This window comes from Salmo salar, chromosome ssa24 (assembly GCF_905237065.1).
Source record: "Salmo salar chromosome ssa24, Ssal_v3.1, whole genome shotgun sequence".
NCBI classification, from domain to species: domain Eukaryota; kingdom Metazoa; phylum Chordata; class Actinopteri; order Salmoniformes; family Salmonidae; genus Salmo; species Salmo salar.
The window spans coordinates 19729047-19754217 of NC_059465.1; the positions used below are offsets into that span (position 1 = coordinate 19729047).

Here is a 25171-nt window from a genome sequence, read left to right on the forward strand (position 1 = left end):
TAAACGGCCATAATGAGACATATTCATTATCCACAATCATTGGCAGTAGCTTCATGCCAAGCTGGTACTCTAGCAGTGAGCAGTTAGGTAATGGAAGTAGGAAGCATTGTCAGTAAACCATAGCATGCCGAGGTGAATAAGTTTATGAAGATTGCCATTTGCTCTTTCCCAATGCGGTATAATGGTTTATAACTGCTATGCATAATTGTAGGACATCTGGCGTCCACGATGGAAGTACACGTTGGCTCTCCCCTTCTATTCCAACAAACAAGAGAGCCAATGCCAAACATCTGTTACCATGCGAACAGCATCGCCGTCATCAGGCCTGGGGGCTGAGTCCCAGCTGAGATATAAATAGCAATAAAGAGTTAACAAGGTTGACACAAGCGGGCAGGCAGGCAGCCTGCACGTGGAGTTAGGGCTAGGAGATAAATGAGAGCTTGATAAGGAGGGACGAGTTAGTAAAAGGACAGGAATGCTGGGAGTGTCTCATGATCACTCCATTGAAACCCGCAGTATGGGAAGGGCAGGAGCAAAACCATGACAAATCAGAGCCTTTATTAGCACCAGTCATGATGACTGTAGCAACCTTCCGCCATGGCCACCAGAATTAGAACTCTTAGTTCATTACTGTACACAAATAAGATTGAGGAAGTGAAGGCTTACAGGTGTGTGTGTGTGTGTGTGTGTGTGTGTGTGTGTGTGTGTGTGTGTGTGTGTGTGTGTGTGTGTGTGTGTGTGTGTGTGTGTGTGTGTGTGTGTGTGTGTGTTTTCTGAACATCTGGGGTGTATTCAGTAAGGCAAAACTTAACAGATACTGTAGAATGAAATTAATAGAGCTGACTTGATTCTACATGACAGACAATCATATTGGTTCCAATCCACACAATACATTTCATCATTGTATTTTCTATCAGAAAGTAAGCTGGCCCTCCTTGAAGTTTTGTAGATCGATGCATTGCGCTCTTTTTATGTTTAAAGCCCTCTTATGTAAACTTCTGCCATAGCTTTACCTCATTGTTAACCTTCAGATGTATAAGTTACCAGACCCGGACTCAGCGATGGCTAACCCTGGAGATCCCTTCAATTTCCACCAAGTTAGGTAAATCTACTTTGTGGATTGATCTCCAAAAGTCCTTAAAGTCGGTGCCACTAGGGCAGGGGTCATCAGCCGCGGGCCGATTTCTTTCTGGAGCGGATGGTCGGGGGGCCAGAACATAATTATAAATCATTTGTACCCTGCAAATTAACACAAGAAGCCCAAACATATATTATATTTGACAAAAACATAATCATTTCAAACCTTGGTTACATTGGTACGTGATCAAATATGTCTCTCTATTTCTGAGTGGAAATACTTGGGAATAGATTTCCTAAATTAAAATAATTTTCAGGTGAAAGTCTAGTGATTTTAGTCTTATGTCCAAAAACGAACATTAAAAAATATATTTTCTTTAACATTGCACCCAACTGAACTGACCCCAGGAGGTAATTTCTGTCACCTGATCACATAGAGCCCTCCCTTTCTCACCTTGACTGTTCCTATTCATGTGGACCTGTCCATCTCTTTGTCTGTGTGTTCGCTTAAAGAACATTTTCCCCAACCAGGCTCATCTCTTTCTTTAGTTGTTGTGATTTTTCAGAACATTCTCTTCAATGCCAATCCACCCTTGATGAAGCAAAGTTTTTTGAAACAACATTAAATAAAATCCAGTAAGTGAAAGGAACATAGCTCTTTCTTTATCTGACTTCTTTATGGAGATATTGCATCACATGGTGCTTTCTTTCTCATGGTCTCATCAGGTTTCTCAACTCTATAAACTCGTTCCACTCTATAAAGTGTACGTCTGAGTTTCAGCATCTGCAGGTGGTTTGACCGAGCAGAAGAAGATGATCCATGCCGATCAGACCAGTCTGACCTGTACATCTCTCTGTCTCCACAGGAGTTCTCCTCTCCGGACTTCAGGAATAACTCTGTGACCAGTCGAACCCCCACCCCTCCAGGACATTACTCGCCCCACAGCCCTATTGACCGCGAGCTGTCTGTCTCCCCCAGACGCAGGTAAGAACATTCTCAATCCTCGGCTCCTCTACAGATCTACCACGATATGCAGTACAAATTTACCCACTCTAACGTATGTTGTTATTGTGTATTTTGAATATGTGATTATGACTTACTACAAACAGGCTTAGGGTAAAACAAACTCATGTAGCAATTCAGCGTAATGTGTAAAAACGCATAATGCAGCACTTAGTTAACCAAAACAGATGTGGTTGATCTTGGAGCTACAAGTCAGACTATTTTAGTGTGCATTGAAGGATTCAGCTGTCTTTATCAAACATTTACTTAATGGATTAGACATGTTGATTGTACCTTACTCTGAGAGTCAGTGCTCCCATACTGTAGTGCTATTTACTCAACAGCCAAAAAGACCAGAAAGAAGAAAGTAGATATTTTTCAAACCTGTTCAACTGTTCCTTACAAAACCTCTCAGGTAGTCTGTTTTTAGCCGTACTCAGTGTTCCTCCCTCCTGGAGAGGTTGGGGTGTGTCTGTGTGCAGTTCTTAAAAAGCCTCTCTTTTCTGCTGGTCATGTGACATGTCAGAATATGGCATCAGACCCAGCCACCTCAGGCTCTTACTCTTATCCCCCAAAATGTCTTATTTCACTTCTTCCCCTAATTGGCCCCCCACTCTGTAGTCCCCAGGTTTCACATCAAGCCTCTCCCCCCTCTGACTCAGCCAATCACAGGCTAAGAGGCCAATGAGTGGCAGCCAAAAGGCACACTTTTCAGTCCGAAACTCACTCTTCTCCTGCGCCTGTCTGGTGTATATATATAGGTGTGTGCCTCTGCGTGTGTGCTTGTGTTTTTGTGTTTGCTGGGTTACCACAGCTGAGGATAGACGTGCAGCCAAGAACAACTGTTACATCTGAAAGCTAAGATTATCTAGTTGTAAAGGAATTCTCCTCTTTGTTCCCTCTTTGTTTCTGAGGTGGGTTATTTCTGACTTTTATTGTATTTGGTAATGAGTTTAGGGGCAACTGGCTTTAATTAGTATGGCTGTGTTTTTGAATGAAGCAATGCAAACATCACCAACAGCCCTATTGTTCTCACATTGGAGAATGCTGTTGGAGCTGGGAGTAGTGTTAGCATCTGTTTTGACTGAAGCTTGTTTAAAGACATGTATTTTCACTAGAGGAAGATCAGGTGTTCTCTGTGCCAAGTGTGGCTGTGGAAACATGAAAAGGCCACTTTTTCCATGTGCACATTTCTAGAGTGGTTTCTTAAAAACATTCTGACTGTTGTGGAGTCCACAAAGTGCTTACTTGAATGCCAACTGACAATATTCTTTTCAAGATACTGTGTGTTATGTGTAGCCTATTCCAGTTGTACTCTTCTTTTGAGTATGCATACATACAGTATATTATGATATAGTTTAGGCAAGTTATGGCTGTTTTTGTAACAGATTTCCCTCCATCTGTATGTTTCTGTCGTTCACTGTTCTGCCATTATGTTTGCTTTGCTCCCATGCTTTTGTGCTCTTAGTACATTTGACCCAGTATGTCCATTGGTTTGAAGATGTAATTTGAATGAGGGGAAAAGGGAAATGGATTGAGCAGGGTGGAGTGGAGCATGATGAAGACTTGCAGGGTGTGTTGGAGAGTCTGTTTTCAATTTAAAACATGTTCTATAATGCAAAGGAAAGAGTTTAAGCATTGGGTAAACTTGGAGGTTTGTCTCATCGTTTTTGCCATCTCCTGTTTCAGCCGTGTTACATCAGTGGGAAGTAAGTTCCAAATACTGATGAAAGGCAGGCACAAACTCCCGTCCACATGAATGCATGCACACACATCTCTCCATTTCCATAGTGCCTTAAACAGGATTAGCAATGTGAATGATTATTATTTTCCATGGTATTGTCTTAGATTAGATCAGCACAGGGAGAATTTATACAGTCAGTATTTTGGCAGATGTGCTGTAACCTGGCATATGATAACACAGAGAGAGATCCAGCTGATGAGAATTGGCAGACTTTTACTGACAGTTTAGCAGGGATGTTCTGCTCAATTCGCTGCAGGTGAATGGCAATACACCGCACCTGTCGACTGAGAGTCTGTCTGACCGGTTTCTCACATAACCTGACTGACTGAAAGGCTCCCTCCAGGCAAAGAATGTTGACTACAGTATTCTGTGCATAGGTCCGTGTGTACATTTGACTGTCATCTTTCTGTCCATTTTTTTGTCTCTGAGTTGTTGCTAGGCTAGGAAAATATAACAATGGCAACCACACACAGTCGCAATTGAATGAACAATAAAGTGAACCACTTTTTCATTCCACCACCCCAGTGGCTAAGAATGTGCTGCTCATAAACCCGTAAGTGCAGTGCTACTGTGCTGCCTGCTAATCTGCTAATTAGCTAGGCAGCAGAGAAACTACCCTGAGGTGTCTACTCTTAAGACTATGTCCCATCACAAGCACTCCCACTGGTCCAAAATGACCACAAACCATGCATTGGCTTGAGTTGCCTCATAAGTTATCTTGCCTCAAAGCTAAAAGGTGTCCATTGGCTCCAGTGGGTCATAAATGTAATGATGGCGTGAGAGAGGGGTAGTGGTACATGATAGAAATGACACATCTCTGTGATTTTCCATCCAGGAATGCCTGGAGTCAAACAGCAGGATTCCCCACTTTATTTGGCCAATCATGGCTGCTGTGGTGGTGGGTATCTGGAAAGCTTTAGCCACAGTTCAACTTTACTAGCCATAAGCTAGAATGTCTTCACCTTAATACCCAAACACTACACCAATAATGTATGCTACTTAGTTGATAACATGGTACCGTCTACTCTACACAGGCGTTTTCAATATGTGTTCTTTACCTTGCCTGCAGGACATTTTCAGAATAGAGCAGTTGCTGCTGTAAGTGGATAGCAAGGTGATCCAGTTCAGTTGTGAGTGTTTGGACTGAGATTGGAGGCTGGCTTTGGCGACTTTCCTGGGGGTATGCAATGTAGACTTTGGGCTAGAAGGTCAGTCACAAAGCTGACTGCTGCCCCTGTCTTAATTTCCTCTGGATTCTCTCAAACTAACCCCACATAAGTCCTCCACAATGTACACATCGCCTTGAACATATATGGACATTATTACACCGTCGACCGTACACGGAATGTACATATGTACAGTACGTAGATAGAACATAGATTGTACATGGAATGTACATAGATATGGATTGACTGATCAGTCTATTTATCAGAGTGGTTACGTAATAGGTAATAGCTATATCCCCTCTCTCTCCCACAGCAGTTCTGGCTCGGACTTTGCCATGCAGAGGTTTGACCGGGATTCAGAGGTCTACAAGATGATCCAGGAGAACAAGGAGTCTCGCACGGCCCCTCGACAGTCCAACACCTTCCGCATGCTGCAGGAGGTTTTGGAGTCTGATGAGAAGGGTGGGCAGAGCCTCCCATAAACACACTCGTCTTCTCTCTCTTTCTCTCTCTGTGACACGCTGGTCTTCTGTTTACAGCTAATAAACAGTGTGTAGGATGTACTGTCCCGTTTGAAACCAATTTGATGGGTCAACTGGATGTCAACTCTGAGGCCGATAGAGGTTATTCGTAGTTAACGGTTATTGTCAAATTCAACACAATTTACCACAATTTTTCTCAATTGTTTCATCAACCTTGTATTATGTCTGGCTACTCAGACAGTTATTTGATATCGATAGAAACATCAGGCCATCCCCTGGTCCAGAGCAGAAATAAAGTCAGATAAGGAAACTCTTGCATACATACTCAGACTTAGAGCATTGTTTTCAACGGGCAGCAGAGTGTGAGTGTTGTTGTTTTTACTTTTACAAGCGGAGATGGCAAAAACAGTTTTATGAAGTGATAACAACCAGCATATGTCACTGGTGTCATGAAGTGTGTGTCCCGGATCATAAACTGGTGGTGTTCAGACAAACGGTGTCGGCTCTGACTGACTGCTCTCCTCTGTTGCTCTCTGGTTTGTTCTATGCAGAGGCAGCTGTGCGGTTCCCAGGACTCTCCCCCAAACCCACCCCTCCCAAATCCACATCACCCGGGGGCGGAGTCCCCAAGTACCACACCTGTGAGAAGTGTGGCACCAGCATTGTGTAAGAGTCACCTCATGTCACATCATGTCTCCATGTCCACAGGGGTAATTGTGACATGTTCACTCTGTCCATAGGGGTAATTGTGACATGTTCACTCTGTCCATAGGGGTAATTGTGACATGTTCACTCTGTCCATAGGGGTAATTGTGACATGTTCTCTCTGTCCACAGGGGTAATTGTGACATGTTCACTCTGTCCATAGGGGTAATTGTGACATGTTCTCTCTGCCCACAGGGGTAATTGTGACATGTTCACTCTGTCCATAGGGGTAATTGTGACATGTTCACTCTGTCCATAGGGGTAATTGTGACATGTTCTCTCTGCCCATAGGGGTAATTGTGACATGTTCACTCTGTCCATAGGGGTAATTGTGACATGTTCACTCTGTCCATAGGGGTAATTGTGACATGTTCTCTCTGCCCACAGGGGTAATTGTGACATGTTCACTCTGTCCATAGGGGTAATTGTGACATGTTCACTCTGTCCATAGGGGTAATTGTGACATGTTCACTCTGTCCATAGGGGTAATTGTGACATGTTCACTCTGTCCAAAGGGGTAATTGTGACATGTTCACTCTGTCCATAGGGGTAATTGTGACATGTTCTCTCTGCCCATAGGGGTAATTGTGACATGTTCTCTCTGCCCACAGGGGTAATTGTGACATGTTCACTCTGTCCATAGGGGTAATTGTGACATGTTCACTCTGTCCATAGGGGTAATTGTGACATGTTCACTCTGTCCATAGGGGTAATTGTGACATGTTCTCTCTGCCCATAGGGGTAATTGTGACATGTTCTCTCTGCCCACAGGGGTAATTGTGACATGTTCACTCTGTCCATAGGGGTAATTGTGACATGTTCACTCTGTCCATAGGGGTAATTGTGACATGTTCACTCTGTCCATAGGGGTAATTGTGACATGTTCACTCTGTCCATAGGGGTAATTGTGACATGTTCTCTCTGTCCACAGGGGTAATTGCGTAACTGATGACAAATAATAAGTAATAATAAGCTGCTGACAAATACAAGCCCTGACATTGATACCTTTCCCTAAGGTGCAGGTTATTCCTCATAAATACAGAGGAGCTGAATTAATAAGCCTTCCTACAGTGTTTGTGTGCATAATGTACAAAGATTAAAATATGCAGAAACATGCAGAAACAATGTTTGTGTTGAGTACAACTGTGTCCATCTGTCTGCAGTACACAGGCGGTGCGCATCATGGACGACCGCTTCCGCCACCCAGAGTGCTACACCTGTTCTACACCAGAGTGCGGTCTCAACCTGAAGATGCGAGGTCACTTCTGGGTGGGAGAGAAGATGTTCTGTGAGAAGCATGCCCGCGAGAATTACCAGGGCCTTGGCACTGCCCCACGTGCCACTGTCTCACCCCGCCACTGAGGCTCAAAGCAATAGACCATGGGCTGGGGAACGGGAGTGGGAGGGCCAACACATCAGAGGTTGTGCCTTTTCTATAGCATTTAACTATTCTCTCCAGGTTTCTAATTCAGTTACTATGAGGTTTGGATGGAACTTTTCTTTTCCCAGGCCCTCCCGGTTTAGCCCTTATAGGTGTATTGTTATCGCTAATGTACAGTTGTATCGGGCGGCAGGGAGCCTAGTGGTTAGAGCGTTTGATTTGTAACCGAAAGGTTGCAAGATCGAATCCCTGAACTGACGAGGTAAAAAACTGTCGTTCTGCCCCTGAACAAGGCAGTTAACCCACTGTTCCTAGGCTGTCATTGAAAATAAGAATTTGCTCTTAACTGACTTGCCTAGTTAAATAAAGGTTAAAAAAAATGATATAATAATAAAACATCTCATTCAGACAACTTTGATGGCCACATTTACACCAACTTATTACACAACAGAACTGGTATATGAATCAGATGAATGAGAGCGTAACATTTGAATCCTTTAAACAGCATTGAGTCTCCTGCTGACCCGTTCGGAGGAAGGGAAACAAACTCTTCATTTGAATTCCAAGGCATTTGAAAGACAGAAGACATACATATACAAAGGGTGAACTTTCATCTGTGTCAAAGTTAGTACTGTATTTGTGGTTGTGTGCATTTGTGTGTGTGCTTGCGTGCGTGTGTTTGTGGGATTCAACTTGAGCAAGAGATTCGATCATTCCTTTTGAAGTGATGGTTTAAGTGCCTGCGTTGCTATTGGGATCACTATTGAAAGGTTTCAGTGGATTCAGCTTTAGAATGTCAGGCCGAGCCTGCTGGGTTTGCTTTTGCCTCGTGGTAGCACATCAGTTTAGTTGGAATTATGAAATGTGTATTTGCTTTATTGCTTTTTTTTTAAATAAAGGAATATAAAGATGTGATATATATATATATATATATATATATATATAAATAAAAACATTTTTGTGAATGTTTCTTTTATAGAACAATATATAGTACCGTATCTTATGACGTCTGATGGCATGTGTATTGCTGTATATTCTGTTTCTTCACAGCAGCACCCACAGAAAGACACAGTGTCACACTTCATAAAAACACATCAACATTTTTGAAAAATATAAGGGTAAAACTACATGTATCTTGCTTGGCCATTTGTACGGTTAGCTATGCTATGCAATTGTACCATCAACAGCTTATGTTGTTGAAAATAATGTCATTTAGGCTAAACCTTCCAGCTCCCTGGACAATAAACACCATGTGGACCCCTTCTCCTCATCCTGTCGATCATCATATAGATCATCCTATAGATGGGTACATCTGGCCTACTGGTCCCACCTCTCTCTACCAGGGAAATCATTGTGGACACACAGTCTGGTTCATTTGTGCTATAACCTGGCTGTATTGGGAACAACATTCAGAATTTATAAAACAAGCTTCGAAGTAGGTCTTCTATTCTCTGTAAATTGGTGATGAGCAGACTTTTTCCGCATTAAGTTTTGTAAGAATAAATTCTATCTTTAATGCTCTTGAAATTGGGCTTTGAGTTGAATTGGTCATTTTGTGTTACCTACAGATCCTAAAATGGATCTCATGCTTGTAAAATTTCTTAAATATGTAATGCATGTAGACTCAAATATCCTTAGACCTTTTGCATGAACCATGTGGCAAAGTAATTGTGATTATATATGAAACGTGATGCAAATCTAATGGAAACACACATATTACCTCAAATAAAAAGGTACATCTCAGTGAATCAAAATAAAATATTGGCTTTTATAATCCCACACATAAAATGGCTATGACTTGAAGGCAGTAAGCTTTAAAGCACTCCTTTGGGCACTGTGAACACAGAGACTGCTCAGTCTGTCATTTACAGAGACGCAGGAAGTAGTTCATTATGTGTACAAAACAGTTCATCTGATAATACTTGTTGAATATGTTTTCCAGTTTTTTGTAAGTACTTTTGCAAATGCGACTTATTTCTATGTGAAAACTGAAATGGTCTATTCATTCCTTTTCAGTAGACGCTCTTATCCAGAGCAATTTACAGTAGTGAGTGCATCCATTTTCATACTGGTCCCCTGTGGGAATCAAACCCTAGCACCATGCTCTACCAATTGAGCCACATCATCACAAAGCACTTGATGTCTCACTGTACTCAATTACTGTCTTGTGCATTGTTCTTCTTCATGGTGATGGAAAGTCTACACGTACAAACCTAGATGACCAACCTATGTACAATACAGTAATGTACATTGAGTGGTTTGTAAGGATGGTAAATTAATACTGCGCAAAAAGTGAATGTTTTCCATGTTATTTGATTAAGAAAAATATTTGATTTGATATGGATATTTTGTGTCTTTCCCATAACTTTGCACCTTTCGACGTTTGAGGACAGGGTGTTGTTCTTTCTGGATTCTATTAGAAGGACAATCACAGAGAAAGGGACAGGGCAACAACTCTTACATTTCCAACTATTGAATCCTACAAGATATTATACTGCCTTTTTTTGCCAAAGCAGAGATGCTGAAATATAGTTTTTCCCGAGCTTCAGACATCTATATCGATCCGCTAATACTAGCGAAGGCCAAGTGCACTACTTTTGTGAATACTTTTTTTTCTTTTTTTCTATTATTTTTTTTCCTGATTTTTCAGGGGGTGCTACAGCACCCTCAGCCTTCTCTACTTCCCGCAGCTATGGTCATTTATACTTAAGACTGTGTTTTTCACAGGTACTGCTGTTTTATCTTTCCTCCAGAAGGGGGCCACATTGTCACAGTTAAAGTTTTGCATTATACTGAGGCTGTCTGACATATGATCCTTGGTATGTATTGTACTGGGGTTTACAACACAGTATGGTAATTCTGTGTAGTAGGACTTATAAAAAAATGCTAAAAGAACAACAGATTCACAAAAATGTATACAATCCAATACCTTCAAGTACTGTACGCTACTGTATTAGACTTTTTTACTCATTCTTTTTCGCGCAATAACTTCAAGGCAGACAATGATGAGATGTACACCATAAAGTTATTTAATAGATAGTGGTTATAAAGACATTTTAAGTATTAATATGTATTGTTTTTAGCAACTGGAATAATCCCACAGATTCAGTGGTCTAGGTTGAGGATATATGGGTGTGGTTCCTGTGGGTTTGGCATGGAAGTCAGCCATCAGCAGCTTCAATGCTGTTATTGAATCCACCATTAGATGTCATAGCTTCCTCAAGAAAGGAACAACATCAGACCTCATGATGATACAGTACAGCAGTAGTCTAGTACTTTGTATTTAGTATTACACTGTAATGGTTTCCACACTATTGGAGTTTTTACACCACTGTTAGTAATGCTAAGATGATTTCTACCTTATTTTCTTGAAGATACTGCATCCAGTAAACTTGTTTCGTTACGGCTATAGAAACCTGTGATTGTATTAGCCACTTTGAAGACGACAGTGCTCGTTGTACTGGTGTGTAATGTGAGGTTGGGAAAAGCCAGTGGAAATGCCCAAGAGGGATCATCACATTCCTACTCCATCCTGACGTCACTTCCACCCAACCTCTTTCAACACTGAATCTCACTCTTCTCTCCTCAGATCTTCAGCTTCTCAGCTGGTCCCTCCACCTTTCCTTCCTTCCGTTCCCCCTCTTACCATATTCCACCTGGAATGGAGTCCAGATGTGGAACGGAGAGAGGGAGAGATTGCAATGGGGGAGGAGAGGGGGGGGGGGAGGGGGGGGGGGGTATGCAGAGAGAATCTTGGAACGACATTAAAGTTTGTCTGGATGCCATTAAGTACAATTTGATGTTATGTGCCGTTTGGGACGTGAAATTGTGCTCTCCAGATGAGAGAGATTTGGGGGCTGGGGAACGGGAGTTGGAGGGGGTGTTGTTCTTGAAGCCTTATTTAACGGCTTGGATAAATAGCCCTCTGTTTCATCGCTGAGCAGGCACCCATCCACTCTTTCTGGTTTCCTTAAGAAATCATGCTGTCTCTCTGAGCCTGCTCCTGTGTACAGTATCACATACAGGAATAACAAACCGGGGGTCTGCAGGGTGGGTCAGAGCACACTGCACCATTGTACGACCGGGCATGCTAGCATGACTTGAGGTGCCTGCTTTTGGATATGTCTGTGAATACATGTCACCCCCAATTGCACCAAGACCCCTTTCAAATACTCTCCTGGTTCACCTTTTCATATTTCAAAATGCACTCCAGATTTGAAACTCTAAAGTTTCATTCCTCCCCTGCCTCTCATACTGTATATTAGCAAGTATTTTTAAACAGAAATGTGTAGAGGGCAACACTGTTGGGATTTTTTAAAGACAAAGACAGACTTGTTGAAATGGACGCCTGCAGAAAGTTTAATGTTTTTTTGGAGTGTTCAAAATTGCTTTAGGATACAAAACGTCTTACCAGGCTGTATCTCATTATATTCTTTGCTCTCAGCAAAACATCATTTTAGAGTTGGAGGAATTGTAATGGCATTGCCATGAAATCTCGATTTCAACCCATCAGGATCAATAACCATCACAACCTGATATAGTCTACCTTGAAAGCAACTGAAAACGTACATTTATCTGTAACTTTTAAGCTATACTTCTTTCACCCACATAAAAATGATGCATCTTTCTTTAGATAGGTGATCACTGTGGTTGCCCTTACAATAATTTGGATAACGAACTAAAGCAGACACTTTCATTAGTGATGGACATAAGCATTAGTTGGGGTCATAATGCTATGAAAACAGTGCCATGAACTAAATCACAACTGCTCACTGGAAGTAAAAGGGACCATCTATTTCAATGACCAGTAATATAGTAAGTACTACTGCTTGCTCGCTGCCTTTCTTTTCTTATTTTTTGTTGTTTAAAGCATATGGTGACTCATGGATAAGGCCCCGTAATATTTCTTATAGCAACAGGCAATTGGCAGTAGCAGTACAGTCATTAACCTGTAACACTCTCTCAACACAATGCTATACTATTCACTAGGAATATAATGTTATGTTCACTCAACATGTTATTTCAGTTGCAAATATCCAGTCATGTATAGACCTACAGTGGCAAGAAAAAGTATGTGAACCCTTTGGAATTACCTGGATTTCTGTATAAATTGGTCATACAATTTGATCTGATCTTCATCTAAGTCACAACCATAGACAAACACAGTGTGCTTAAACTAATAACACACAAATTATTGTATTTTTCTTGTCTATATTGAATACATAATTTAAACATTCACAGTGTAGGTTGGAAAAAGTATATGTGAACCCCTAGGCTAATGACTTCTCCTAAATCTAATTGGAGTCAGGAGTCAGCTAACCTGGAGTCCAATCAATGAGACGAGATTAGAGATTTTGGTTAGAGCTGCCTTGCCCTATAAAAAACACTCACACAATTTGAGTTTGCTATTCACAAGAAGTATTGCCTGATGTGAACCAAGCCTCAAACAAAAGAGATCTCAGAAGACTTAAGATTAAGGATTGTTGACTTGCATTTTGCTGCAAAGGGTTACAAACGTATCTCTAAAAGCCTTGCTGTTAATCAGTCCATGGTAAGACAAATTGTCTATAAATGGAGAAAGTTCAGCACTGATGCTACTCTCCCTAGGAGTGGCCATCCTGCAAAAATGACTGCAAGAGCACAGCGCAGAATGCTCAATGAGGTTAAGAAGAATCCTCGAGTGTGAGCTAGACTTACAGAAATCTCTGGAACATGCTAACATCTATGTTGACGAGTCTACGATACGTAAAACACTAAGCAAGAATGGTGTTCATGGGAGGACACCACAGAAGAAGCCACTGCTGTCCAAGAAAAACATTGCTGCACGTCTGAAGTTTGCAAAAGTGCAGCTGGATTTTCCACAGCGCTACTGGCAAAATATTCTGTGGACAGATGAAACTACAGTTGAGTTGTTTGCAAGGAACACACAACTCTATGTGTGGAGAAAAAAAGGCACACCAACATCAAAAACTTATCCCAACTGTAAAGTATGGTGGCGGGAGCATCATGGTTTGGGGCTGCTTTGCTGCCTCAGGACATGGACAGCTTGCGCTCATCTATAGAAAAACAAATTCCCAAGTTTATCAAGACATTTTGCAGAAGAGGCTGTCTGCCAATTGAAGCTCAACAGAAGTTGAATGATGCAACAGGACAACGACCCAAAACACAGAAGTAAATCAACAACAGAATGGCTTCAACAGAAGAAAATACGCCTTATAGAGTGGCCCAGTCAGAGTCCTGACCTCAACCTAATTGAGATGCTGTGGCATGACCTCAAGAGAGCGGTTCACACCAGACATCCCAAGAATATTGCTTAGCTGAAACAATTCTGTAAAGAGGAATGGTCCAAAATTATTCCTGACCGTTGTGCAGGTCTGATCCGCAACTACAGAAAACATTTGGTTGAGGTTATTGCTGCCAGAGGGTCAACCAGTTATTAAATCCAAGAGTTCACATACTTTTTCACCCTGCACTGTGAATGTTTACACGGTGTATTCAATAAAGACATGAAAACGTATAATTGTTTGTGTGTTATTTTAAACAGACTGTGTTTGTCTATTGTTGTGACTTAGATGAAGATCAGATCAAATTGTATGACCAATTTATATAGAAATCCAGGTAATTCCAAAGGGTTCACATGCTTTTTCTTGCCACTGTAACAGGCCAACTTAGCTGACCCATCGAGAAAGGCTGATTTAAGCTCCTCAAGTTGTGACCTTAGTTTCTAACATGATAGCTTCAGCCCTCAGAACATTATGGCCTCACTACATTCTTCCTAAAGCTGGGAGAAGTTGATTTATGTGAATCTGATTTCTCCTGATGGGCAAAAGCAAAAGTTCAGGGCCTCTTGTGATGTAAGAAAAATGTCAAAATCATCTATTAACAAGGAACTTTTAGAGGTTCACTGACTTTCTTTTGCTCTCATAACCCATGTGCTCATTCAAGCCAAGACCTTTTCCAGTCTTCTATAACCCTGGTCACACACAATATCTTGGGTGGATTGAAGTCCATGGGAAACTTGCAAATGAGCACTAGTGCCCAAAGTTTGGTAAGGGGAAGATACATATAAATTGCCACCTTCTTCTTACTGCATGTGCTGAAATCCAGCAGCAAGGCAAATCCCTGGATGTTGGCTTGTATAAATACTACATCTACTGGCAAAAATATTCCAGCAACAGGGGATCATGCATAATCAAATGCATTGTTATTAAAAGAGTGTAGTCAGTCAGAGAGTCACTTGTGCATCTGGGGTCATTTGCAAGTTTTTGTTATCTATTCATCACCTGATAACCAATACTGTAGATCTACTTTTAAAGACAAATATTGCATTTCTGCTGTACTTCAGAGCAAGCTACACTGCAGGATATGGTAATTCATGAAGTATTTGAGTGATGTGTGAGTACTGTATTAATGAAAATATAAATGGTCATTGTTAGTTAAATAAAGTCTATAACTATTGATGTCATATTGATATTACAGTTATCAATTGAACTCTTCTTTACAAATGAACATTTCTGGCACATGAAAATGTATTATGCGCAGCATAATTTCATGTCATCTGTAGGCCTTCATATGTTTAAAAATGTCAGATGTGCACAGTGCACCCCCTTCAATTGCAGATCTACTTTCAGACAGACTGTAGTCTGGCTACCATAGACATTAAGGCTGGCTACCGGTGATACAAAAGAATTGAGAGCAGCCAAGTGAAACTTTTAAAGTGATATGCGCTAGGACCCCGCGTATCAGCGCGTAGCAGGCGACGGAATGCGCGCACTGGGGTAGTAACTGAATTTCAGTGTGACAGAGTGGCAAGCAAAACCGCTTTTGGGAATACAGAGGATCCGATCAGGACCCGTTCTATCGTCTTCCAAATGAACTCAGTTACTTTCAGACAAAGTTTAATTTAAGTTGACACCCGGAGAAATCTTCAGAACATCGTGCCAAACTTATTTCTAGATCTATGAATTAAACTTAAACGGTGGAGGGCATCAGATCTTATTCAATTGAGTTTGGAATTTGATTAAAACCACTGAAGTTTGGATATAGGTGGTTTGGACAGATAATAGTAACCAAATTATATTTGTGACAATCAAATCCAGTGTTGACGCGTTGAAGTGCGTATCAAGGAGATACAAAGTGACGGACAATTGGACAAATACTTAATCTTCATCTCGAATCTTCACATTTCAAGTAGAGATTTAGTTCAGGACAACTGAACGGGGTGAGCTTTACTGGTATTTTCATAAAGATGAAAGCCAAATAGGACTATGCGCGCACGAATTTGCCATGACATAATGGGAAGCTAGAATATTGGGAGTGCCAAATACTGGGAATGCCTTATTACTAGTAAGTTTCTAGCATCTTTGAATTTGAATTTAAACGGAAATTGGCAATTTCTCACACATTTGTAAAAAATATATAATAATAATTAAAAGCTGTTTTCTTCCTGTCATCACCCCAGGCACCTTCGTGGTGGAGAAATGGGATGACAGTGGGCAGCTGAGGTGAGACTGATAAGGACAATGATTGTGCCCGGCGTTGGCATCCCGCTCCCGGAGCGTCTGTTGCTGATGTTGGTCCTGCTGTCTGTCTCTGAGTCGAGGCTCACTCAAGCTTGCCCTGGGCTCATCACTAGTGGCTGCAGCTGTACAGATGAACGCTCCAAAGCCCACTCCACTCAAACCGTTCGGAAAAGAGTCAGCTGCGGTAACGAAGAACTTTCTGAAACTCCAGAGTCCGGCCTACTACCCAACCAGACCGTTACTTTGTAAGTCATACATGCGTATTTTTTCCCGCTTAAAACTGTGAATTTAAAATTAAAATAAATTTGATCCAAACTTTGACGGAGGAGATGGGGTCTGGGCCTCATGTGTGTCCAAACCAAAATTCCAAACACTGTAGACTGATGTATCACTAGCATAATGCAGATAATATATAAAATACTGTTGATAGGGCTACACGTTCATCATTAAGAAACTCTGTTGGGATTTATTATAGCCCAGAACTGAGTAAGAGAAAAAACATTTGAGGAAATAATTCTAGAGGGTCAAAGTGCCAACTTGTAAATGGATTATGGGAAATCTACACCTTAGAGGATAGTTGAAGTTGTGGCAAATGTTGTTATCCTATTCATCTTAACAGTGTTATACACTGACTATAACTGAATATACACATGAGAAAATACATTATAACATAGTGTTCACATGCTATGGTAGTATCCACTGTTAGTAGTTGCTGGACCCTTGACTTTATGAACATTTGAACACTTTATGCGTTGCATATGCTGATAAACCCTCCAAACCTGACCTTGTAGTCTCATTTATGATGGTATTTAATGACTGCCTGAGGTAATGGACATGGTTTTGGCCCATAAAGACCAGAAGTTTACAGCGGCATAGTAACAGACCACATGAGCTGAACGCTCAAGTCCAATGTCAGTTGTGTCTCTGAAAAGCACAATGTAGGGAGTCTGGTCTGGTCTGGACTGGTGTGGATCCTGATGGAAGACTTTGTGAAGTAAAGCCATCTGTCACGCCCTGACCTTAGAGATCCCTTTTATTCTCTATTTGGTAATGTCAGGGTGTGACTAGGGTGGGAAATCTATGTTTTCTATTTCTTTGTTGGCCGGGTATGGTTCTCAATCAGAGGCAGCTGTCTATCGTTGTCTCTGATTGTGGATCATACTTAGGCTGCCCTTTTCCACCTTTAGTTTGTGGGATCTTGTTTTTGGTACTGTGCTGTATGCCCTACTGAACGTTACGTTTTGTATTTATTTTGGTTTTGTTTCGGTGTTCATCTAATAAAGAAAGATGTACGCTTACCACGCTGCACCTTGGTCTAATTCTTCAATCAACGAACGTAACACCATCAGCTGGCCCTGCCCCTTTGTCACAACTCTGTCACTTTAAATCTGCTTCTGACGCAAGGAAACACACTGGGGTTCAGTTCCCTCCTCCCTCCTCGCTCCCCACACCCACCCCACAATCCAGCTGACTTGGCCTTGCTAAACTAGAATAAACAGAAACACATTTCTTCTCTTTTTATCCTCCCTCTCTGTGCTTTAATGGCGGCTTGGCTCCTTCCTTTAATACCATAACATCCCAGCAATCTCAGACAGCCGCCTCACAATCGCCTTCTATTCAGGAAGGAAGGCTGACTGACAGACCTTTGTCCAGCCGACCGGCCCATGGTGAGACCTCGCACTGCTGTCTGACACTTCAATCATCCTGTATCACTGTTAGTCTGATAGACTATTCATGTATGACAGACAATCTGAATTGTTATGATTGATGTGTCTATTCACCAACAAGGGTGGATTTACATTAGTAAAATATGTCTAGTGAGATCTATCTCTCTTCAACATCAGATTTGCAACTTTTCATTTTACACTAGCCTTGGATGTGGTATGGCCATAGCCACATTCCTGCTTAAGATGTCCACGTACAGTGCCTTCGGGAAGTATTCAGACCCCTTGCCTTTATCCAAATGTTGTTATTTTACAGCCTTATTCTAAAATGGATTAAATAAAAATAATCCTCACACAATACCCCATAATGACAAAGCAGAAACAGGTTTTTAGACATTTTTGCAAATGGATTAAAAATAAAAAACTGAAATACCTTATTTACATAAGTATTCAGACCCTTTGCTATGAGACTCGAAATTGATCTCAGGTGCATCCTGTTTCCATTGATCATCCTTGAGATGTTTCTACAACTTGATTGGAGTCCACCTGTTTGGACATGATTTGGAAAGGCACACACCTGTCTATATAAGGTCCCACAGTTGACAGTGCAAGTCAGAGCAAAAACTAAAAATATATACAAATAAAATAAAACACATGAGGTCGAAGGATCTGTCGAGGCACAGATCTGGGGAAGGGTACCAAAAAATGTCTGTAGCATTGAAGGTCCCCAAGAACACAATGGCCTCCATCATTCTTAAATGGAAGAAGTTTGGAACCACCAAGACTCTTCCTAGAGCTGGCCGCCCGTCCAAACTGAGCAATCAGGGGAGAAGGGCCTTGGTCAGGGAGGTGACCAAGAACTCAATGGTCATGCTGACAGAGCTCTAAAGTTCCTCTGTGGAGATGGGAGAACCTTCCAGAAGGACAACCATCTCTGCAGCACTCCACCAATCAGGCCTTTATGGTAGAGTGGCTAGACGGAAGCCACTCCTCAGTAAAAGGCACATGACAGCCTGCTTGGAGTTTGCCAAAAGGCACCTAACTCTCAGACCACAAGAAACAAGATTCTCTGGTCTGATGAAACCAAGATTGAGCTCTTTGGCCTGAATGCCAAGCGTCATGTTTGGAGGAAACCTAGCACCATCCCTACGGTGAAGCATGGTGGTGGCAGCATCATGCTGTGGGGATGGTTTTCACCAGCAGGGACTGGGAAACTAGTCAGGATCAAGGCAAAGATGAACAGAGCAAAGTACAGAGACATACTTGATGAAAACCTGCTCCAGAGTGCTCGACCTCAGACTGGGGCGATGTTTCACCTTCCAACAGGACAATGACCCTAAGCACACAGCCAAGACAACGCAGGAGTGGCTTCGGGACAAGTCTCTGAATGTCTTTGAGTGGCCCAGCCAAAGCCCGGACTTGAACCTGATCGAACATCTCTGGAGAGACCTGAAAATAGCTGTGCAGCAATGCTCCCCATCCAACCTGACAAAGCTTGACAGGATCTACAGAGAAGAATGGGAGAAACTCCCCAAATACAGGTGTGCCCAGATGGGCACAACTGCATTTCAGGAGTTTCTCCCATTCTTCAAAAAAAGTACTGAGTAAAGGGTCTGAATACTTATGTAAATGTGTCATTTCCGTAAAAATTTTTTTTCTAAATTAGCAAACATTTCTAAAAACCTGTTTTTGTTTTTTCATTATGGGGTATTGTGTATAGATTGATGAGGAAAAAAACTATTTAATACATTTTAGAATAAGGCTGTAACCTAACAACATTTTGTAAAAGTCAAGGGGTCTGAATACTTTACAAAGGCACTGTACATAGGTTTGGGTTGCTCCTAGCAGAACTAGGCGAAGGGACCATCTGTGCTCTCATACTCCCTCAGGGATGGTTAGAAATGTACTGAATGGGGCCCTGGAGGAAAATGGGGGAGGGTCATGCTTTTTCAATTTCAGTCAGGGGGAGGGTTTAGTCTTTTTTTTACATCTAGTCCAGTGGAGAGTCATGTAATGTCATTTGTAATTCATGAAATTCCTATATTTCTCAGTGTTTTAGAATTAGTTGCTTATTAGTCTATATATACAATATATCGATGTGTGCCCAATGCCACCCCTCATCTCTGATTCTCCGCTAGGCGCGCAATATCAAGTGTGTGTATTGGCTAATTAGTGTGGTCTCAATCAAATGATTCATAACAATTTCTATCTATCTGCGTGCCATTTATGATTTTCATATGCACATTTCCGTGGAACAGTTTCATTACAATAATAACGTTTTCATTTCTCAAAATCATTGTCACGTGGTTAATCATAAAAATATGAATTAAAATGATGAAAATCTACAAGTTTGAAATTCAGCTAATGTGAGACCATCAGCCTCTGCCATATGGACACATTGATACACCACGAGCCATTGGCAGCTAAAGAAATGAGCGCATGGAACTCAGAGGTAGTCTATAAGCCAAGGCAGCAGTAGTCCTATAACTTCCATTGTCAACTAAATACCCTAATGAAAATCCAGGTTCATTCAATCGCATTCATCTCTCTACTCCGCCTGTCTGCCTCCCTTTCTATCTGTCTTGACTAGCTATTGCTAGTGAAGTAAAAACATTTTTATCAAATCAATCAACTGAGTCCAGCCCGAAGCTGTTGCTAGTAAACTTGCAACATTGTATCAACTAGCCTGTTCCGGGTCCTCAAGAGTTTCCCACGCACACTGCTGTGAGAAAAGTGTTTAACTATTTTATCACGTTTCCACTAGATATATGGGATCATCAGAGCATTGCATGTTGCTCTTTCACACCAAGGATTGTGATTATCAAGGGGGAGAGTGTTGGAAAGATTTTCCAAATAGGCTACTGTGAGGAACTATTATCATTAGCAACGGATGTAAAAAAAATATGTACAGTTGAAGTCGGAAGTTTACATACACCTTAGCCAAATACATTTAAACTCAGTTTTTCACAATTCCTGACACTTAATCCAAGTAAAATTCCCTGTCGTACGTCAGTTAGGATCACCACTTTATTTTAAGAATGTGAAATGTCAGAATAATAGTAGAGAGAATTATTTATTTTATCTTTTATTTCTTTCATCACATTCCCAGTGGGTCAGAAGTTTACGTACACTCAATAAGTATATGGTAGCGTTTCCTATAAAATGTTTAACTTGGGTCGAACGTTTTGGGTAGCCTTCCACAAGCTTCCCACAATAAGTTGGGTGAATTTTAGCAACTTTCTCCTGACAGAGCTGGTGTAACTGAGTCAGATTTGTAAGCCTCCTTGCTCGCACACGCTTTTTCAGTTCTGCCCACAGATTTTCTATAGGATTGAGGTCAGGGCTTTGTGATGGCCACTCCAATACCTTGAATTTGTTGTCCTCAAGCCATTTTGCCACAACTTTGGAAGTGTGCTTGGGGTCATTGTCCATTTGGAAGACCCATTTGCGACCAAGCTTTAACTTCCTGACTGATGTCTTGAGATGTTGCTTCAATAAATCCACATAATTTTCCATCCTCATGATGCCATCTATTTTGTGAAGTGCACCAGTCCCTCCTGCAGCAAAGCACCCCCACAACATGATGCTGCCACCCCTGTTCTTCACAGTTGGGATGGTGTTCTTCGGCTTGCAAGCCTCCCCTTTTTCCTCCAAACATAACGATGATCATTATGGCCAAACAGTTCTATTTTTGTTTCATCAGACCAGAGGACATTTCTCCAAAAAATACAATATTTGTCCCCATGTGCAGTTGCAAACCGTAGTCTGGCTTTTCTATGGCGGTTTTGGAGCAGTGGCTTCTTCCTTGCTGAGCGGCCTTTCAGGTTATGTCGATATAGGACTTGTTTTACTGTGGATATAGATACTTTTGTACCGGTTTCCTCCAACATCTTCACAAGGTCCTTTGCTGTTGTTCTGGGATTGATTTGCACTTTTCGCACCAAAGTACGTTCAGCTCTAGGAGACAGAACGTGTCTCCTTCCTGAGCGGTATGACGGCTGCGTGGTCCCATGGTGTCTATACTTGCATACTATTGTTTGTACAGATGAACGTGGTACCTTCAGGCGTTTGGAAATTGCTGGATGAACCAGACTTGTGGAGGTCTACAATTTTTTTTCTGAGGTCTTGCCTGATTTCTTTTGATTGTCACATGATGTCAAACAAAGAGGCACTGAGTTTGAAGGTAGGCCTTGAAATACATCCACAGATACACCTCCAATTGACTCAAATTATGTCAATTAGCCAATAAGAAGCTTCTAAAGCCATGACATTTTTCTGTAATTTTCCAAGCTGTTTAAAGGCACAGTCAACATAGTGTATGTTAATTTCTGACCCACTGGAATTGTGATACAGTGAATTATAAGTGAAATAATCTGTCTGTAAACAATTGTTGGAAAAATTACTTGTGTCATGCACACAGTAGATATCCTAACCGACTTGCCAAAACTAGTTTGTTAACAAGAAATGGGTGGAGTGGTTGAAAAACAAGTTTTAATGATTCCAACCTATGTGTATGTAAACTTCCGACTTCAACTGTATGACTTTGATGACTTACTGTGTGAGGTGAAGAAAAAATGACTGAGAAGCTCAGGTTATTAGTGGTGGATGTGGTGAGTTAAGACAATCAGAAATCAGACCTCCCCAAAGGGGCACGTTCCTACATTTGCATGCAGCAGGCCAGGTACATCTATGCATGCTCAAGCGCTCACTCCGTCAACATTAACAGGACAGAGAAACCAGATATATGCTTATTGCTCACATAGAGCGCTCCAAACAAAATAATAATACTTTTTTTTTAAATCATAGGCCTAAATGATGGTATGAAATAAACGAAAACTTGTTTCTCACAGGTGTAGCAGGTTGTGAACTCTGCAAACAACTTTTCCACTCTGAGAAGGAGAACTGTAAATTACTGTAGGCCTAATTAATACATGCGTTAACTGAAATTAATGTACCAAATGACAGGGAGTAATGGTACATGTACTACTGGTGGCATATATAATGGCGAATTGATCAAATATAAACAAACAAAGAGCAAACAGTTCACACAATGAAACAATGAATGAACTGGCGAAAGATAGCTAAGCACATTCTGCAGAGCTGAGATCATTCTGGATTGAAACATGTCTATATCTTACCTACACACATCTTCTTGTCTCAACTTTTTAAATTATACCCAAGACACATTATCTTCACATATATTTTAGATGATTTTCTCTGACAGTCGCAACTCAATAATCACCTAGGCTGTTTGCCATGCACGCTGCCCAAATTGTGGGCTCCCCAACTAGACATAGGCCTACGTGCTTGTGATTTGAAACAATCCACAGCAATTTTTTTAAAGGACCTAATGATCCTCTGTGGCTAAGTCATGCTCTCTGGAGAAGTATTTTGAATTATTTTATTTAAATTTACTAGGGGAAACTAAGTTTGTAGTTATGTTTATAAGAACATGTACTTCCATCCCGAGTCTTTTGCGCTGCTGGGATGGTGTAAATAAAACTTGGCTGCATTACACACTGTTCTGGGTATTCTGAGGAGATCAACTTTGATGTCTTGCTATAATTGATTTGAATAAAAACAATATGTTTCTTGCCCATGATGTATTTATCAGAGTTATTGACCTCACAATATGCCAGATTCGAGTAAGTTACCTAGGCTGTGTTTACACAGGCAGCCCAATTCGGATCTTTCTCCACTAATTGGTCTTTTGACCAATCTGATTGGATTATTTACTAATAATTGGGCAAAATATCAGAAATTGGTATGCCTGTGTAAACGCAGCTATTGTGGTGCTGAAACTTGAAGCGGCAGCCGCGACACAATCATTAGGAATTGGACAGCTCATGGTGCTGAAAGTAGGCAAATTCGAGTAGGCATAATTCATTTCAACCGTCTTCATTTTCATTTGACTTTACTAACACCAAGAGGGCTTTGTGTTGGAGGTTACTTCTTCCTATTTAAGAAATAAGAGTTAAGCCTACGTGTTTGACAGATGAAATTAGGCTATAGGTTGGTATCCATAGATTTGTCGGCCAATTCCTTTACCCACCATGCACTCTATAAATAGCCTACTGTACCTCTGTGTCAGTGACTCAAATTGAGGGGGTATGAAAGGGTATGCCATAGGCCTACCTTTTATTAAAGAACATTGGTAGAAGCATTGGCCTACCCATTGTTAGCTAAAGATTTTAAGAAAATAAAACAGATCAAATTATATAAAGTCATCTATAGAAGCACTTTGGGTCTAGAAACAAGCTGTAAAATACCCGGGAAAGATGTGACTCCAATGCATATGGGGATATCGTTGTTAAGTTTCTTTGACATTCAGAGGCTGAGCTACAGCTTCTAGAGCCGAGGAGCCAAATGTTTACTTTGCTTGGGAAGTAATCTCATTCTGTCACTGTCAATTGATTAAGCTGTTCGCTTTCTGTACAATAGAAGATGATCAAACCCAGAAAGCTTTTAGGGAAACACTTGTGACCTTCTCTCGTTGGGTTAAGCCACGGAACAAGAGTAGCTAGCAGTTAAAGCTTACATTTTTCTTTGTCGGTAGGCCTACTCTGTCTGGGATGGAAATTACGTCTCAGATTTAATTATTTGCTAACAGGGAGAGTTTCGTTGCAAACAAGACACAGTGTTTTGGTACTGGAGAAATATGATAAGATGAACGCATATGCCTGTCTCTCTGTCCATTTTTTGCCTATAATTTCTGTCATTTCTGTGGTATTCTGCTAAGGTCTCCAGACATATAAAATGACGTAGAATTGCATGAAATGTTTATAAAAGGAAAATATGATGATAGATTCAGTGCTTTTACTATAAAGGAGATTTTTCCATCATTACTCTTGTCCATGGTGGTCTACGAACCCACATGGTGGCCCGCAGCCCTGTGCTCTACCAAAATTCCTGCGTTGTCATGTAATGCTTGCAAGAGGAAGAACAGTTTCTAAAACTGTGCAAGTGATATAAAACACAAATTACAGTAATTACAGTAAAATACTGTGAAACGCGATAGGTAGCCTAGCGGTAGGTAGCCTAGCGGTAGGTAGCCTAGTGGTTAAGAGCGTTGGGAGAGTAATCGAAATGTCGATGGTTAGAATCCCCTAGCCAACTAGGTGAAAGATCTGTCAATGTGCCCCTGATTCCAAGATGGCGTAGCAGTCGGACATTTGTTTTGTCTTGTTTTGTCCTGTCCCGTGTATGTATTGTTTTATTCGTATATATTTCATACATATTTTTTATATTTTTGAATCTCAATTTCCATCTGCGGACTGAACATAATCTCCTGCAACCCGCCTCACCCAATATGGTATGGATCTGCTATTTTTTATACTTTAGAACCGGAACCCCCATCAGAAGCTAGCCAGCTAACTAGCTACTAGCTAGTAGTCAGTTAGCCACTGCTAGCGGTCATCACCGTTAAC

At 41.2% G+C, this 25171-nt stretch overlaps 2 protein-coding genes across 5 annotated transcripts in view; both read left to right on the forward strand.

Moving 5' to 3' along the window:
- pdli2 (PDZ and LIM domain protein 2) overlaps positions 1-9089 on the forward strand; it is a 61982-nt gene extending 52893 nt beyond the window's left edge. Inside the window, exons 7-10 of one of the 3 annotated variants that reach the window (XM_014171377.2) lie at positions 1944-2062; positions 5307-5452; positions 6024-6138; positions 7341-9089. In XM_014171377.2, coding sequence (XP_014026852.1) covers positions 1944-2062; positions 5307-5452; positions 6024-6138; positions 7341-7539 — 579 coding nt within the window. In that variant the 3' untranslated portion in view covers positions 7540-9089. 3 annotated transcript variants of the gene reach the window in all.
- Positions 9090-15340: 6251 nt separating this feature from the next.
- LOC106585607 (adhesion G protein-coupled receptor A2) overlaps positions 15341-25171 on the forward strand; it is a 68358-nt gene continuing 58527 nt past the window's right edge. The window contains exons 1-2 of one of the 2 annotated variants that reach the window (XM_014172011.2): positions 15341-15904; positions 16020-16325. In XM_014172011.2, the coding sequence (XP_014027486.2) occupies positions 16081-16325 (245 nt within the window). In that variant the 5' untranslated portion in view covers positions 15341-15904; positions 16020-16080. The remainder of the gene's footprint in view (positions 15905-16019; positions 16326-25171) is intronic. The other variant, XM_045706773.1, reaches the window with a different exon arrangement.